General features: G+C 44.4%; 1 protein-coding gene across 4 annotated transcripts in view; it reads right to left on the bottom strand.

Moving 5' to 3' along the window:
* ABCG5 (ATP binding cassette subfamily G member 5) overlaps positions 1–18582 on the bottom strand; it is a 38059-nt gene that overhangs the window by 13917 nt on the left and 5560 nt on the right. For 3 of the 4 annotated variants that reach the window (XM_060412221.1, XM_060412219.1, XM_060412220.1), the window contains 5 exons: positions 8011–8147; positions 7830–7928; positions 3229–3361; positions 1395–1534; positions 259–388 (listed from right to left, as the gene is read on the bottom strand). In XM_060412221.1, coding sequence (XP_060268204.1) covers positions 259–388; positions 1395–1534; positions 3229–3361; positions 7830–7928; positions 8011–8147 — 639 coding nt within the window. Of the gene's footprint in view, positions 1–258; positions 389–1394; positions 1535–3228; positions 3362–7829; positions 7929–8010; positions 8148–17400; positions 17523–18180; positions 18461–18582 lie in introns of those variants that run through there. The other variant, XM_004005990.5, reaches the window with a different exon arrangement.

Below are 18582 nucleotides of genomic sequence, written 5' to 3'. Positions count from 1 at the left end.
GTCTGGGAGAATCCAGAAGTTCAGCTAGTTTTCCTCTGATCAAGTAGAAGGGCACCATTTCAAGAGAGATCCCCCATCTCATTCTGACAGGTCATCTATGGCAAGTTAATTGACTCGGCCAAATTAATATTTTGAAGAGTAAAAACACCAGAACAAAAGCAGAAATAAAATCCACTTTACCGGTGTCATTTAAGCAGGAAGCTTAGATGAGAAGATTTTAAAAACATTTATGATCAGGAATGTGAAAGAAAAACTTACTATAAAAATCAAAAGGGTTTGAATGTTCAGGACAAGGGTAACCACAGCCACTGAAGAAATCAAGCATTTCCACCGGTGTCCCACAGAAAACCAGCTCTCCGCAGCTCAGGATGGCGATTTTGTCAAAGAGCTGATCGAACGACAGACAGTCTCAGTGTGTAATCAGCTAACTTCATCCGTACGGAAAACAAGTCTCAAGCAGTCAGTCCTTTGAGCGTCTCAGCCATTCATGAGTACTCTAACTGCGGCCATCGGAGCCACTCAAAACACATCCCTACTCTTTCCAGCCTGGCTTGCCACTGTGGATCCTGCAGCCTCCCAGCTTGCACCCAGCATCATGTCTAGGATAGAAAGCAACTCATGGACCTGGTCAGACAACCAGGGTTTGAGTCCCAACCGTGCCCCTAAGTGAGAGACCTTGAACAAAGCTTTTTTAAAATCTCAGATCTTCATCTATAAAAGTCAAATAATAGCTCCCTGAAAGGATCCTGAGAGATTAAGGTGAGATTTCTGGATAGGAAATCTATATGATTTAGAGGAAAAACACAGACTTGAAAGCCAACTATTAGTAGAATGTGAAGGCCAATTCCAGCTTTTTATTAACTGTGATGTTGGCTCCATTATGTATCATTTCTAAGTCTCACTCTTTCCCTCTGTAAAGTGAAAATGCTGGTATCCACCTCAAAGCGTTGTGGTGTGGATTAAATGAGCTGGTGCATAGAAGCTGTCTGGAACGTGGCAGGTGCTTATGGTAGGTGCTGAAAGAACTAAGTTTCCAACCTCTGCCCTTCCCAAATCCAGAGCTATTGGCTTCAATTGCTCTGGTTTAGGTAGATCCCTGCTTCCCGGTGACACTAGTGGTAAAGAACCTGCCTGCCAATGAAGGTAGATGTAAGAGACGCAGGTTCGATCCCTGGGGTGGGAAGATCTCCTGGAGGAGGGCATGGCCACACACTCCAGTATTCTTGCCTGGAGAATCCCATGGACAGAGGAGCCTGGCGGGCTACACTCCATGGGGTCGCAAAGAGTCGACATGACTGAAGCAAATTAGCACACGTGCATGCAGGTAGATCTCAGCCCAGCACACATATACCCACCCGTGACGGTTGAGCTGCAACAAGAGACACTGCCCTCACCTGGAAGAGCTCAGAGCGGGGCTGGTGGATGGTGAGAATCACGATGCGGTCCCTGCGAGCCAGCTCTGCTAGGAGGACGACGATCTGATTTGCAGTCATGCAGTCCAGACCGGTGGTTGGCTCATCAAACAGCATGACCTCTGCAGGCAAAGAAAGGCCAAACATCTGAGTCACTGCCAAGCCTGCACTCTGTGCTCTAGATTCAGAAAGTTGAATAGTTTCTTACTGAGCTGTCTTGTCCAACCCAGACAAATGCAGCCAGAGCCCAAGAGAAAACAACTGATCTGGGAGGGCCCAACTCCCAACTCCTGAGCACATTTCAGCCTCAGTCCTTGCGGGGACAAGGCAGCAACCAGATCAGTCCTCTCACCTGGCACTATGGACCATCTTGGCTTCATCTGAGGTTAGGGTATCCCAGAAACCACAGACGGCAGCCCGCCAGGCTCCCCCGTCCCTGGGATTCTCCAGGCAAGAACACTGGAGTGGGTTGCCATTTCCTTCTCCAATGCATGAGAGCAAAAAGTGAAAGTGAAGTCACTCAGTCCTGTCTGACTTTTAACGACCCCATCCATAGACTGCAGCCTACCAGGCTCCTCCGTCCATGGGATTTTCCAGACAAGAGTACTGGAGTGGGGTGCTATTGCCTTCTCTGAAAGGCTGAGAAGAGGCTGGTTAAAAGGATACAATCTCAAAATTATAGTAAGTGAAGTAAGTCAGAGGAAGACAGATACTACGTGGTATCACTTATACATGGAATTTAAAATATGACACAAATGCACTAATCTACAAAACAGACCCACAGATATAGACCGGTGGTTGCCAAGGGGGAGGGGATGTCGGAAGCGATGGATTGGGAGTTTGGGATTAGCAGATGTGAAGTATTATATATACATGGATAAACAACAAGGTCTACCTGTATAATACAGGGAACTATGTTCAATATCCTGTGAGAAATCATAATGGAAAAGAATGCAAAGAAGAATGTACATATGAAATACTGAACCGTTTTCAGGTATAGCATAAATTAACATTGTAAAGCAACTATACTTGAATAAAATAAATTTTAAAAAAGACACAATCTCACTTCGTGTCTAGCACTTCCCAATAGCAACTGGGTTTTCGCACTGCAAAAAAACTCTGACCCATGAAACAAAGTCCAAGATGGGGCAGGGATTTGAGTTCTCTAGAGGGTTTAATTGTAGCTTATTTCTACCCAAGAAGTATGGGGGCTCTTAAGAACATCCCTCTTATTTGCTCTGAAGAGCAGGCAGTCTTGATCTACCCCAGTGTAAAGAAAGTATGCAGATCTATTATATCTTCTTCCAAGGGTACAGAAGTGACAGTTTCCCCAGGTATTGGGGGGAAAGACCAAGGCAGGAAGGGAAGACGGCCACCTCATCTTGGTGGCCCTTCCTCCAGTACACATACTTTCTCATATATCACTCAAAGTTCTACTTTAATTCCTACCATTTCATAAATACTTCTAGTCATACCCAAACTCACTGCCTCTCCAGAGCAGACACAATGGCACTACCCTAGTAAGAAGTGAGGATGCATAGGGCAGGGTCCATATTCAAAGAAGACCTTAACTGAACATCAACCCAGAGGCAGTGCTTCCAAGTCTATGAGCTGTTTTATACTTGGATGATGGAATCACCTTAGGAACTATATAGTATTTCCAAAGAAACTGGCTCCCCAGTTTGAAAACCTCGGTGGCTTCGGTTCAACACAACCCACTTTCCAAATGGAGACTTGTGAAGAAAGGGCTGAAAATGTCTGTAGACATGCGGAAGAGGCCAGGCAGCAGCCAGTAGCAGTTCTGGGTCCCACTTACTGGGATCCTGGAGGAGCTGGGCTGCAATGGAGACCCGGCGCCTCTCGCCATGGGAAATTCCCCCAAAGCTGTAGTTGCCAATCAGTTGATCTGCCACGTGGCTCAAACTCAGCTCCGTCATGACTGCCTCTACCTGTAAGACACAACATCCAGGAAGGCTGGTCACTGCTGGGTTGCTGTTCCAATTCATAGGCTGAGGATGGCAGGGGAGGGGCAACACACTTCTCTTGAGTACTTGGGCCACTTTTAGACTCACCACATCCTAGGAAAAGCACCCTTAGTACAGAAGAATCCAACTTGGTTTAAACCACAATGGATTTCCCAGTGGCTCATTAGTAAAGAATTGGCCTGTCAAGCAGGAGATGTGGGTTCACTCCTTGAGTTGGGGAGATCCCCTGGAGAAGGAAATGGCAAGCCACTCCAGTATTCTTGCCTGGGAAATCCCATGGACAGAGAAGCCTGGTAAGCTACAGTCCATGGGGTCTCAAAGAGTCAGACACGACTTATCAACTAAACAACAACAAATTGGATTAAAATAAATAATATGAATTTGTTTTTCCCGAAAGACCTTAGAGCAACAAAAACTGCTTCTATTAGTTTCAGGGAAATTCAGTAGGAAACAATGGAGATTTTGTTGAACTCCTGTTTTCAGATGCTACAGTTAGTCCAGCCCATAAGAAAACCCCCAAAGGCGTAGTTATGATATAGCTTAATTTTTTAATCTTTGGTTTTTGAAACTTTATTATAATAAATGTTTCATATGTTTAAGAAAAGATTCAATTTCGTTTGAACTAAACCTCACTTTTCCTCTGTAACCCAAATAAGTCCTGGAGTCCCATGTGATCCAATCTCACTGTGGCTTTGGATCAAATATAATCCAGCTATCAAAAATAATTAAAAACAAAGCCAATCTTTATTTGAATCTCTTTAAGGACTTTAAAAGGGACCTAGTTTATAATCTCCAGCCACAAGGACTTTAAAAGGGACCTAGTTTATAATCTCCAGCCACACTTTAAAAAATTCTTTTTTCCCAATTCTTGTCACCCTGCTTATCTTATACCCTACAGCTCCCTGAAACCCTCTCCTTACTCAACTCCCTAAAACAATAACCAGTAAAAAAAATTCTTCACCGACTCTCAAATCAAGAAGGTTGACCTTTTCCCTCCCTCTCCCTCTTTTCTTCCTCAGCTTATCCCCTCTCCAGAGACCCTTCAAAAATCTCTATTTCTGGCTCCCCCTCGATTGAGTACCCTTTTCTGCATTAGACCCTGGGGAAAGCAGATAGAGACTGAGAATACTTATATATAAGGCAATGAGTTTTGTTCCCATACATCTCTAATGAGATTGTATTTCTTCTACAATGAAAAAAGAAACAAAATACCACATTAAAAAATACCAACAACAATGAACTAAACTGGAGTAAGGGAGGGAATAACTTATGAAACAAAGTTCCAGAGGAAACAGGGAGTCAGAGCAACACAGGAAGCTTTCACCAAAAGAAAAGACACATCTGAAATAGACACAAAGGAATAATGAGGTGGTCAAAAACGCGTAAGGAAGCCAGTATGATCTGTACTGGAAAAAAGACGGGTGTTCTCTTGCCATCAGAGTGGAAGGATCCTGGAACTGAGTTTCACTTGACATGGCAGGGTTTATACGTGCACCAGCCAGGGCAAATTTCTGAGCATCACTTTCATCTGCTCTGCAACAGCAAGAAAGGAGTAAAGCTTGCCCCTTCTGGCTCAGAAGGGATGGAGAGAGGAGACATTTACTAAATCTGTTTCACATGTCTCTGGCTAGAAGCCTCTCCTATGTTTTGCAAACTGCACTGAGAACAGAATAATTCTCAGAGTCTTGGAAGGGACCCACGAGGATCACTGGGATCATCAATCCTCTCCGTGCTATGTGATATCACATAAACTGATTCATTCTTCATATCAGCTCCAGGAAAGATGAATCATTACTCTATCTATTACAGGGAAGAAAAGTCCATAGATTGCCAAAGGTCACAGCATTAACAAATGGCAGAGCTGGGACTGAGAGCAAACCATGTGGGTTCTCAAGTGGTCCAAGAAGTATAAGGACAGGCACAGTCTGCCCACACTAATCAAGGCTTTAAGTTTGGATTTGCAGAGGACAGAAGCAGATCTGTCACGCTTTCTGCTCTGTCTAGTCAACGCTATGGTTTTTCCAGTGGTCATGTATGGATGTGAGAGTTGGACTATTAAGAAAGCTGAGCACCGAAGAACTGATCTTTTGAACAATGGTGTTGGAGAAGACTCTTGAGAATCCCTTGGACTGCAAGATCAAACCAGTCAATACTAACAGAAATCAGTCCTGAATATTCATTGGAAGGACTGATGCTGAAGCTGAAACTCCAATACTTTGGCCACCTGATGCGAAGAACTAACTTATTGGAAAACATCCTGATGCTGGGAAAGATTGAAGGCAGGAGGAGAAGGGGACGACAGATGATGAGATGGTTGAGTGGCATCACCAACTCGATGGACATGAGTTTGAGTAAGCTCTTGGAATTGATGATGGACAGGGAAGCCTGGCATGTTGCAGTCCACGGGGTCACAAAGAGTCAGACAAAACTGAGTGACTGAACTGACTGACTGCTCTGTTTATTATAGATAATTCCTTCTCCCTAAACTACTTTGTCAAGATTTTACATCCTGTAGACTGTATCTGCTTAGAAAGTAGCCTCAGGCAGGGAGAATAATATGATAGGAAAGTTTGAAGGACATTTAGGGGCTGCAAGTCCCAGGAAGAGGGACCATTCACAGGAAGTGAATTTGCCATCGACCAATTTTGGATACCCTTGAATTTTCTGAGTATCTGCGCAAATATATGCATCTTCAGGAGGGAAAGCTCAGTGGCTTTTTCAGATTCTCTCCCTGGGGTATGTGATCTAAATGATCACCATCTCAAAAGAACTCAAATACCAATGAGATCTTCTCCTACCCGTTTTAGAGGAAAAAAATACCAAAGCAGGGAGACAAGCCTGCAGAGGGCTCGTCTGCCACTGTCAGGGGGTGCTAAGTCACGGGAACATGCCTGTGGCTCCCCGTGGAGTGAACTCTAACTTCCAACTTGTCCGACCACAGTGGGGCCCAGGGAGGCAGGATGGAGCCAGAGAACCTGGTTCGTGTCCCAGTTCTGCCAGTCTGAGGTGCCTGATCTCAGTCTCCTTGGGGATCAGTTTCTTGAGCTTAAAGACAGAGGTAATGCCTCCTTCATAGAGCTGATGCCAGAATGAAATCAGATACTGTGTGTGATCAAGGTCTGATGGATGTCAGCCAAGGGTGAGAGTACAGAGTATACGCTGGGAGAATAACAGGAACCTTACAATGCCTTCTAAGCACTCTAATGTTCCCGGGAGGAACAGGGCTAGCCCTCACTCTGTGGGGCTGATGGCTCTTCTTGAAGGTTCCTCTGGTGTGAAAGCTATGCACCAGCACATCCAGGACAGCATGTCTAGGACTCTGAAACAGAAGAATGACCTTTCCTGACCCAGCATTATAACAGCAAGCCTGCTGGTACTCCAGACACCATTCAGACCTAGCTCCACTCACCAAGCCCTGTCTGAGAGTCCAGCACTTGGGTCAAGAGGAGTAATTCCCTGATGACAGGTTCAAAGGGGCCTGATAAAAATGGTGTGACTGCTGCCCCTTCAGCTGAGATGGAGGATTCCCTCAGAGCCTCAATGGCATTGAAGAAAGATCAGCTTTGGCAACTTGATGTGTGTGCCCAGGGGGAACCTCGTTGAGCCTCAGGGTGGTGAAGTCTCTGAGGCAGATATCGTGGGCAGGAACCTCTTTCCCGGGGAACTGTGCCTGCTCTGCCGGTGGTGCATTGACCTGTTCTTGGTTCCCTGTATGTTTCCAGTCCAGACAGAAATGAGACAATATTTCTAGGTGAGGTCCCTGTGAGTTTACCTGCAACTACTTCCAAACTGGGTCCACTTAAGGAAACACTGAAACCTAGGAAGAGCTGACAATTCAGTTTGGATGAGGCACATTCAAGATGTCTCAAAGAAAGCTGAGAAAAATCTCAACAGGACTGCAGGGCAGTGAATGAGGAAAACAAGCATATCCGTTCAAATAGAGAGCTCCCAGGACAGCACCATCCAATAAAAATATAATGCAAGCCACATTTAGCTTTTAAACATTTTGCTGGCCATATTTTAGAGAGTGAAAAGAAACAAGAGAAATGAATTTTAGTGGTATAATTTCTTTAATCCTATACAACCAAAACAATACCATTGCAACCAAGAATCAATATTTTAAAAATTACTAATGAGATATTTTATGCTCTGTGATTCCAGACTAATTTTCTAAAATCTGGTGTGTATTTTACACTCATAGCACATCTCAATTAGGTCTAGTCATGTTTCAAGTGCCCCAAAGCCACATGACTAAAGCCACCTTTCAAGTGCCACATGTGAAGCCACATTAAGTGCCCCGAAGCCACAGTGTACAGAGCAACTCTGGACTCAGACGGTGACAACTGATGGGGAGGAATGGGCAAATGGAGGGACGAGGGGGTATGAGGCCACAGTGAGGCGATGCCCTGGGGGGCCCCAGGGCGGTACCCACCTTGTTCTGGAAGAAGCCCTGGGAACCGCGGCGGATGGCCAGCAGCGCCGTGTAGTTCAGCGTCTCGCGGACGGTGAGATTGCTCAGCAGAGTGTCGCTCTGTGGGGAGGAACCTATCAGTATCTTCCAAGGCGCCCCCCGCCACCTCCCAACTCCTGCGGGCGGGCCAGGACTCGGGCACCTGCAGGACGTAGGAGAAGCAGTCCTGGAACTGCTCCCGGTGCAGCTCCTGGCCGTTCACGAACACCTCCCCAACCAGGGTCCCTGTGCGCCGCAGCCTCCCGGACATGGCGTCCAGCAGCGTGGTTTTCCCTGAGCCTGGGAGGCGACAAGAGAGGGCCTGGAGGAGGCCGGCCACGAGGCCTCACAGGACCTTCCCAAGACCCTCGGTGAACCCGCTGTCCAGCCCTGACTTGTTCTCCCTTTGGCTTCGTGGGCCAGACTCATGGTGGAATGAGTCCTTCCAGCTTGTCCCCTTTCAATGAGAGGGGATGAGCTGTCTCTCTCCTCCAGGTCTGAGCTGGAGGAGCTCTGTCTGCCTGTTTATTCTCTTTAAAGCTGCTTGAGGCTGAAAAAGAAAACACAGGATCAGACTCAAATCAAAACCATGGCTCTCAGAAGCATTTGAATTCTAGGGCATTTGAATTTGTTTCTGTTTGTGACTCCCTGGGATACTCTGCTGGTTCCCGGATGTAAGGGACTCGGCCCAGAGCCTCACTAGTGTGGTTGAGTACCAGCAGCATCAGCACCATCTGAGAGTTTGTCAGGAATGCAGAATCTCAGGCTCCAACTCCTAGCTCAGATTCTGCATTTTAACAAGATGCCTGGGTAGTTGTCATGCGTATTCAAGTGTGAGAAGCAATAGCTTAGTGAGTCCTTCAGTAAAAACCAAGTTGGCCTCAGCCTACACTGAGAGCCTTGAGCATAACCCAGCAGGTTGTTGCTATGAACTTTCCCACGAGATGGGATGAACTAACTTCCCTGTACTGGAGTGATTGGAAGGTGAGGTTTCTCCTGGTTTGCTTTGTCTAGAGTTAGAGTGATCTCTTAGGGTAAGATACCAGCTGGCCCTTCCCATTCTTGTTGGACACAAGCTTACATGGGCCCAGTTAATAGGGACAGGAACAGGAGTCACCAGGCCTTTCCTGAGTAAGGCTGTTAAGTTAGAATGAGTAAGAGAGGAAATTATCAGGAGGCTCTGGGCTCTCTGAGAAAATGGCAAGAGAATTCTACTGAGGATGTGACGACCTGTGCAAAACAAAAGAAAGGATCTTTTGTTCAAATATTTTAAAGAAACTGCTGGTTGCTCTGAGGGGTGCAAAGATGAAAAGCCAAGCTCCTGGAGCAGTGGTTTTCTTATCTGACCCACGACTGACAAAGCTCAGAATCAGCCCCAGTGTGCTCAGGTAGAGGTCAGCTTGGGGAAGCGAGCAGAGTGATTGAAAAGAAACAAAATGTGACTTCACTGGGGCTGTCTTTCAGAATGTGCCCTGAAGTTTCTCAGCCACAACATTAAGCTTTGTCTGTGGTTCTTCTAACTAGGAGCTCCCTTAGCCTTACATTCTAGCATCCCGTCTCAACTCTAATAGACCCTCCAACAGCCTATAGCCTGGATTCAAGTTCCACCACTACCTCAGAGCTAGCCTCCTCCTTGGGGCTAGTTTCTCTGTGTGTTGTTTGACCTCTCAGCTGCATGTGATGCTGTTGCTTGCCCTTTTCTGTAAATCTCTCTCTTGGCGCAAGTGCCACCTCATCCTCTTGGTTTAATCTTGTCAGTCTGGCTGCTCCTTCTCAGCCTCCTATGGGTGACCCTCAGGGTTCCTCTCATGTCACACATCCTCAGTGAGCAATGGTGAGCAACTACTTGCTTCTCAGCATGTGAGGGAACCGCTTTAGGTGGAGCTTCTCCAGCTCCATTCAAGCCTTCAGATGACTGCAGCCTCAGCTGACATCTGGCTACACCTCATGAGAGACCGCAGACAGAAGTATCCAACCAAGGCATACCAAATTTCTGACTCGTAGAAACACTGAGAGATAACACCTGATTTTTATTATTTTAAGTCACTTAGTTTGGGTATTTTTTAAACATGAAAATAGGTAACTAATACTGTCTTTTGTTTAAACATGTGTTAAATAGTTATTAACTCATTTCTGGGGGTACCAGGAGGTTAACAAAGCTCAAGCAGAAAAGGGTATGAGAAACTAACATGCATAATCAGGGAAGAAGAGAAGACTGGAGTAAATTGCAAAGTTACATGGTTAATCCCTCAGGATGTGACACCAAACGTACAGGGAACAGAAGAAGAAATAGACAAACTGGACTTCATGAAAATTTTAAAGCTACGTTTTTCAACAAAGACCGTGTTGTACAAAGGTAGTCCACAGAATGACAGAAAAATATTTGCAGATCTTATATCTGATAAGAGGTTAACATTACAGAGAGAACTTCTAAAATTCAACAACAACAAACAAACAAACCAACCACCTGATTCAAGACTGGGTAAAGGACTTAGGGAAACAGAAATCAAAACTGTGAGATATCCCCTCGCACCTAATAGCTACTATCAAAACAAACAAACCAAACAGAAAATAACAAGTGTTGGCTAAGATGTGGGAAAATTGGAACCCTTGTGCACTGTGGCTGGGAATATAAGATGGTACAGCCACTGTGGAAAACAGTATGGTGGTTTCTATAAAAACTGAAAATAGAATATGATCTAGCAAGTCCACTTCTGGGTATATACCCTAAAGAACAGAAAAACAGGGTCTTAAAGAAATATTTGTACACCCTTTTTCACAGCAGCATTAATCATGATAACTAAAATGTGGAGGGAAAGTGTCCATTAATGGATGAATGGATAAGCAAACTATGATCTGCACATACAATGGAATGTTATTCAACCTTAAAAATTAAGGAGATTCTGCAATATGCTGCAACATGGATAGACACTGCACACACTATGGTAACTGAAATAAGCTAGTCACAAAAAGATAAACATTGTATGATTCCACATATTCGAGGTACTTAGGGTAGTATGGGACATAAGTACACTTTCATAAGGACAGAAAGCGTAGTGATGGTTGCCAGGACTGAGAGAAGGGCAGAAAGGGAGTTATTCTTTAATGGGAATATAGTTTCCACTTTACAAGATGAAAAGTTGTGGGGATGGATGTCAGTGATGTTTATACAACTATGTGAATGCATTTAATGCCACTGAACTGTATACTTTAAAATGGTTAACATGGTACACAAAAAATACTCAGAGTGGCTTAACAACTTACATATGAGACATAACACCATAAAATTCCTAGAAGAGCATATAGGCAAAATGTTCCGTAACATAGATTATAACAATGTTTTCTTAGGTCAGTTTCCCAAGGCACAAGAAAAGCAAAAATAAACAAATAAACCTAATCAAACGTATAAGCTTTTTCATGGCAAAGGAAACCATAAACAAAATGAAAAGACAATCCATTGACTAGGAGAAAATATTTGCAAACATGTGACCAACCAGGGCTTAATTTCCAAGATATACAAACAGCTCATACAGCTCAATTTAAAAAAAAAAAATTAAAAACGGGTGAGGTGAGGTGAAGTGAAGTGAAGTGGCTCAGTTGTGTCCGACTCTTTGCGACCCCATGGACTGTAGCCCACCAGGCTCCTCCATCCATGGGATTCTCCAGGCAAGAATACTGGAGTAGGTTGCCATTTCTAAATAAATATTTCTCCAAAGAAAACATACGGATGGCCAACAGGCACATGGAAAGATGCTCAACATAACTAATTTTTAAAGAAATGCAATTCAAAGCTACAATGAGGTATCACCTCACACCAGTCAGAATGGCCATCATGAGAAAGTCTGTGTAATAAATGATGATCGAGGGGGTGTGACAAAAAGGGGACCGTCCTACAATGTTGGTGGGAATGCAAATTGCTACAGCTACAATAGAAACAGTTATGGAAGCTCATTTAAAAACTAATAACAGCTAACACAAAATCCAGCAATCCCACTCTTGGGCATAGGTCCAGAAAAGAAGAAAACGCTAGTTCAATAAGATATACACATCCCAGTGTTCACAGTGGCACTATTTATAATAACAAAGACATGGAAGCAAACTATGTGTCCACAGACAGATGAATGGATAAAATGAGGTATGTATAGATATTGATATATGTTTACATATATCCATGTATACAAACACACACAGGAATATTACTCAGGCATAAAAAATGAATGAAATAATGCCATCTGCAGCAATAGGAACTGAGAGATTATCATACTAATTAAACCAGAATTAAATACAGAATTAAGTCAGACAGAGAAAGACAAATATCATGTGATACCACTAACGTGGAATCTTGAAAAACGACACAAATGAACTTATTTACAAAATAGATAACAGACTCATAGACATAGAAAATTAAACTTATGGTTACCAAAGGGGAAATGGGGCCAAGGGAGGGATACATTTAGGATCTGGGATTAAACACACACTCTATACCTCATGCGAAGAGTTGACTCATTGGAAAAGACTCTGATGCTGGGAGGGATTAGGGGCAGGAGAAGAAGGGGACGACAGAGGATGAGATGGCTGGATAGCATCACTGACTCGATGGATGTGAGTCTGAGTGAACTCCGGGAGTTGGTGATGGACAGGGAGGCCTGGAGTGCTGCGATTCATGGGGTTGCAAAGAGTCGGACATGACTAAGTGATTGAACTGAACTGAACTACTTATATAAAATATATAAATAACAAGAATGTACTGTTTGGCACAAGAAACTATACTCAGTATCTTATAATAGCCTACAATGAAAAAGAATCTGAAAAAGAACATATATATAATTGAATCTCCTTGCTTCACTCTTGAAACTAACACATTGTCGACTGTACCTCAATAAAAAATTGACAAATAAAATGGGTAAAATGGCAAAGTTTATATTACGCATATTTTACCACAATAAGGAAAAGGGAAAAAAAAGGTTAATGCCCTCCAGGGCAATAAAACCATGACCTTTGGGATTAACTCTTCTAGAAGGACAAAAGTCATCTGTAACTAGTCTTCTGCAAAGGAGCATGTAGCCTAGAGTCTAAGAATTACATGAGAGATAATAATGAGTTGAATAAAATTACCTTCCCCCAGAGAGTGGCTGACTATAGGCAGGCTTGCATTAGACCATTCTCTAGTGAGACTGTGAACACCTAAGTCATCTTCTGCCTCACTAGTAAAGATTTGATAAAAATACCACTTTAGATAAGACACCAATGAAATCATGTTATGAAATACTAAAAGTAATTCATAGAATTAATTCATTTGCTTAATCATTTATTCAGCATATACTTATTAAGTACATACTATGTGGCAAGCCCTGTCCTAGATATTGAGGATCCATCAGGGAAAAAAAAAGACCAAGCTCCCACCCTCATGGAACTTGAAGTCTACCAAGAATTCATGTTCAGTACAAAAGGATGGACAGTCATAAAACCACGGTAAGCAATCATCAGAAACCAGCCCATGAGCCCCTAGAACAGAGGGCCCCACCCTGTTCTGCTGAGATGTGTATGAATCGTGATACTGGCCTGTGGGACACACTTCCAAGAAGTGGGTTCAGTTCCTTGTTGGGCTACATTCCACCCCTTTTATCCTACACAGAAAAGGCGGCAAGTGACACAATATTATAGGGATAACTCAGCTTTTCTCTTTAAAGAAGTATGATTATCAAAAGGAAAATCAGGATGACTCTGGGTGTTACGGTACATGCACACAATTAGAAATGGTTAAAAACTGAAAAAAGAAAATGAAAGGAGGGACTTTCTTAGTGGTTCAGTAGTTAGGAGTCTGCATTTTTCAGTGCTGAGGGCATGGGTTCAATCCCTCATTGCGGAACTAAGATCCCATGAGCTATGTGGCATGGGCCAAGAGAAAACAAAATGAAGGGAAATCTCAGGAAAGTGTAACCCTTCTCATCAATGAATTCCTTTCACCTCATCTTAACAGCACTACTGCTACCATCCAGCTGTTCTCCCCAGCCCCTGACTGTAGCAGGAGAGTGGCTGTGGATGTAACTCCCTGAGTCAAAAGGGGCTGACCACGCTTAACTTCTATCACAGAATTACACTGCCCACCTCTATCAAAAAGAGCAGTGCAAGTGGAGAGTAGCTGAAAGTGTCAACAATTTGCAAGCAAGAACCCAATCAAAACAGGCTCCTGGGAAGCAAATTTGTCAGAATCTTTCAACCTTAAAATGTGCAGGATAACCTAGTGTAGTGGACCCTGTGACATGCCACATGGATGCCCTCTTCAGGGCCAACACACCCTTTCCCCCACAGCCGTGCATCCTCAGCTGTGACCCTCACAGCATTGCCCCAGCCCCAAAGGGCTGCACCCTCCCCCGCAGTGACTGGCTGATGCGGGGAAAGAGGAGGGGAAGAAGAAGGTAGAGAAAGGGCATGTAAATAGCCTCAGGAGAATCTGTAATATTTAGGGTGGGTTTTTTTCCAAAAAAAAAAAAAAAAAAGGATTTAAAGTAAATATAGTATAAAGTTAAGATTTGATGAAGCTAGTTGTTAAGACAGAAATATTATTAACTATCTTGTCTGTGTGTTTAAGTGAAGTGAGTGAAAGTCGCTCAGTCATGTCCGACTCCTTGCAACTCCATGGAATAGTCTATAGAATTCTCCAGGCCAGAATACTGGAGTGGGTAGCCTTTCCCCCTCTCCAGGAGATCTCCCCAATCTGTGTGTTTAAAGTACATCATAATTTTTAAAAGACCAGCGCGCATGGGGGGTAAACAGCATCTTTGTGCTTATTCAATTCCCGTTCCCATCTCCAGAACGGAAAACTGTGTTTACTGAGCACCTCTATATGCCAAGCACTATGTTAGGTGCTTTTCTTTGAAACAGGAATTAATTTTTTTCAAGGATCTTTCTAAAGATTCTTTAAACCTTTAGATGGTTCTCTGAAGACCTATAAGACCTTCTAGAACTAACACCAAAAAAAAGATGTCCTTTTCATCATAGAGGATTGGAATGCAAAAATAGAAAGCCAGGAAATACCTGGAGTAAGAGGCAAGTTTGGCCTTGGAGTACAAAATGAAGCAGGGCAACGGCCAACAGAGTTTTGCAAAGAGAATGAAATGATCATACCAAACACCCTCTTCCAACAACACAAAAGGCGACTCTACACGTGGACACCACCAGATGGTCAATACTGAAATCAGATTGGTTGATTATATTCTTTGTAGCCAAAGATGGAGAAGCTCCTTACAGTCAGAAAAAACAAGACCAGGAGCTGATTGTGGCTGAGATCATGAGTCCCTAATTGCAAAATTCAGGCTTAAATCGGGCTTAAATTAAAGAAAGTAGGGAGAAACACTAGACCATTAAGATATGACTAAAATCAAATCCCTTATGATCATACAGTGGAGGTGACAAATAGATTCAAGGGGTTAGATCTGGTAGACAGAGCGCTTGATGAACTACAGATGGAGATTCATAACATTGTACAGGAGGTGGTGACCAAAACCACCCCCAAGAAAAAGAAATGTAAGAAGGCAAAGTGGTTGTCTGAGGAGGCCTTACAAATAGCTGAAAAAGAAGAGAAGGGAAAGGCAAAGGAGAAAGGGAAAGATATACCCAACTGAATGCAGAGTTCCAGAGAATAGCATGGAGAGATAAAAAGCCTTCTTAAGTGAACAATGCAAAGAAATAGAGGAAAACAATAGACTAGGAGAGACTAGAGATCTCGTCAAGAAAACTGGAGATACCAAGGGAATATTTCATGCAAAGACGGGCACAATAAAGGACAGAAATGGCAAGGACCTAACAGAAGCAGAAGAGATTAAGAAGGGATGGCAAGAATATACAGAAGAACTATAAAAAGGTCTTTATGACACAGATAACCACTATGGCGTGGTCACTTACCTAGAGCCAAACATCCTTAAATGAGAAGTCAAATGGGCCTTAGGAAGCAATACTACAAACAAAGCTAGTGGAGGTGATGAAATTCCAGCTGAGTTATTTCCAATTCTAAAAGATGATGCTGCACAGCAAATCTGGAAAACTCAGCACTAGCCATAGGACTAGAAAAGGTCAGTTTTCCTTCTAATCCCAAAGAAAGGCAATGCCAAAGAATGTTCAAACTGCTGTATAATTGCACTCAGTTCACATTCTAGCAAGGTAATGCTCGAGAGCCTACAAGCTAGGCTTTAGCAGTATGTGAACTGAGAACTTCCAGATGTACAAGCTGGGTTTAGAAAAGTCAGAGGAACTAGAGATACAATTGCCAACATTTGTTGGGTCATACAAAAAGCAAGGGAATTCCAAAAACATCTACTTCTGCTTCATTGACTATGCCAAAGCCTTTGACTATGTGGATCACAACAAACTATGGAAAATTCTGAAAGAGATGGGAATACAAGACCACCTTTCCTGCCTCCTGAGAAACTGTATGCAGGTCAAGAAACAACAGTTAGACTCTTACATGGAAGAACTGAGCAATTAAAAATTGAGAAAGGAGTATATTGTCACCCTGCTTATTTAACTTACATGAGAGTATATCATGCAAAATGCAAGGCTGGATAACTCACAAGCTGGAATAAAGATTTCTGGGAGAAATGTCAACAACTTCAGATATGCAAATGAGACCTCTCTAATGGCAGAAAGTGAAGAGAAACTAAAGAGCCTCTTGAGGAGGGTGAAAAAGAAGTGAGAAATCTGGCTTAAAACTCAACATTCAAAAACTGAGATCATGGTACCTGGTCCCATCACTTCATGGCAAATAGATGGGGAAAAATGGAAACACTGAAAGACTTTATTTTCTTGGGCTCCAAAATCACTGCAGATGGTGACTACAGCCATGCAATTAAAAGACACTTGCTCCTTGGAAGAAAAGTTATGACAAACCTAGACAGCATATTAAAAAGCAGAGACATCACTTTGCTGGCACAGGTCAAAGCTATGGTTTTTCCAGTAGTTGTGTATGGATGTGAGAGTTGGACCATAAAGAAGACGGAAGGTTGAAGAACTGATGCTTTTGAACCATGGTGTTGGAGAAGACTCTTGAGGGTCCCTTGGACAGCAAGGAGATCCAACCAGTCCATCCTAAAGGAAATCAACCCTGAATATCCACTGGAAGGACTGAAGCTGGAGCTCCAATCATTTGGTCCCCTGATGCAAAGAGCCTACTCATTGAAAAAGACCCTACTCATTGGAAAAGACCTTGATGCTAGGAAAGATTGAGGACAGGAGGAAAAGGTGGTGACAGTGGATGAGATGGTTGGGTGGCATCACTGACTCAATGAACACGAGTGTGAGCAAACTCCAGGAGATAATGAAGGAAAGGGCAACCTGGAGTGCTGCAGTCCGTGGGATCGCAAAGAGCCGGGCATGACTTAGCAACTCAACAACAACAACCAGGTTCTATTCATAGTCACACATGCCATCAGAGTTCATTCTAATGTCAGACTTCTGGCCATCCTGCTACAACTTAAACCCGTCTCCTTAGTGTGGTGTTCAAAACAAGCCAAAGCCTCTTCTGAGAAAAGTGTAGGGCACTCCCTCTGCAGCTTACCTGAGCTCCCTAAGATGCACATGACCTGCCCGCTCTCGACGTACAAGGAGACATCTTTGAGGATCTGCCTGGTCCACTTCTGTCGGCGAGATGCGATGTCCCACCAGGGCCCCACATGGTGGCTTTGAAGGAAACCACATAGGGGAAAGGCAGCATAGAAGATTCCAGACCCTTGTCCCCCAGCACCAGTCCCAGCTCTGCCCAGCCCAAGTTCTCTCTGGACAGGCTCCTAAGTGTGGCTTAGCCTCGGTGTCCTCTGTAGAGCCGGGCAGGTAGTGACAGAAGACCACCTCTGCAAAGACTTTTCTGACAGCTGCTCGGAATGCCAGCTCTCTTTGACTGGATGACAGACGGCAAACAGGACACTGTGTATTCCTTCAATTGACCCTGCGTTCCTTCACCCGGTTCCCTGACAACTCGTATTCCCAGTAGCCCCATTTCCAAGCCCTGACCATCTGAATAGGGCAGGTTATAGGCCAGGGAGACACGAGGGGAAGGGGCAAGGGGCAAAATGCAGGGGCAGGAGGCCGAGCACAGCTTCCAGTCCTGCTGTGGGGCTGGAGGAGGAGGGGCCGTTCACAGTGGCGCCTAAGTTCCCTGCGGCAGCCCTTCCCCTCTACTCTCTCCACCTCCACCCACTGAAGAGGAAGCCCGAGCCTCCGTGCATGCCCCTCATTAGTGAGGAAAGCCAGCAGAGGGCCGAGGCCCACTGCCCTCAGGCCACAGCTGCCCCTGACCACAGCTCAAAGCTCCCAGCAGATGAAAGAGGCACCTCCTTACCTGACACTGTATGAGGCATGGAAAATGCCCAGGCTGTGTCGAGGCTTTGCAGGAACCTCCTCTAGGGAGCACTGGGAGCTTCTGTTTACTTGCAGTTCTGAGGACTCCCCAAGAGTCAAAAAGGGGAGTTCGCCCATGGCCAACAAGAAGCAGAGACTGGTGGATTTTCTGGCCTGACCCTCCCTGGAGTGGCCTCCGCCAAGGAGCTAGTGGCAGACTGCCCTGCCTGCTTCTCACCTGGCCCTGGAGCCCCTCCTCAGGACTTCCCAGTGGCGGGCCTGGGCTTGGTCGTGGATGCCGTTATCTGATATACCTTTAGCCAGTGTGTGTCTGTGTGTTATCTCAGCAGCGGGCAGAACACACAGCCCATGTTTGTGGGAGGGCTTGCCAGAGAGGAATGCT

The sequence above is a fragment of the Ovis aries genome, chromosome 3 (genome assembly GCF_016772045.2).
Source record: "Ovis aries strain OAR_USU_Benz2616 breed Rambouillet chromosome 3, ARS-UI_Ramb_v3.0, whole genome shotgun sequence".
NCBI lineage: Eukaryota > Metazoa > Chordata > Mammalia > Artiodactyla > Bovidae > Ovis > Ovis aries.
The sequence above is the reverse complement of the archived record's forward strand: the minus strand, read 5'-3'. Positions and strand labels throughout refer to the sequence as shown.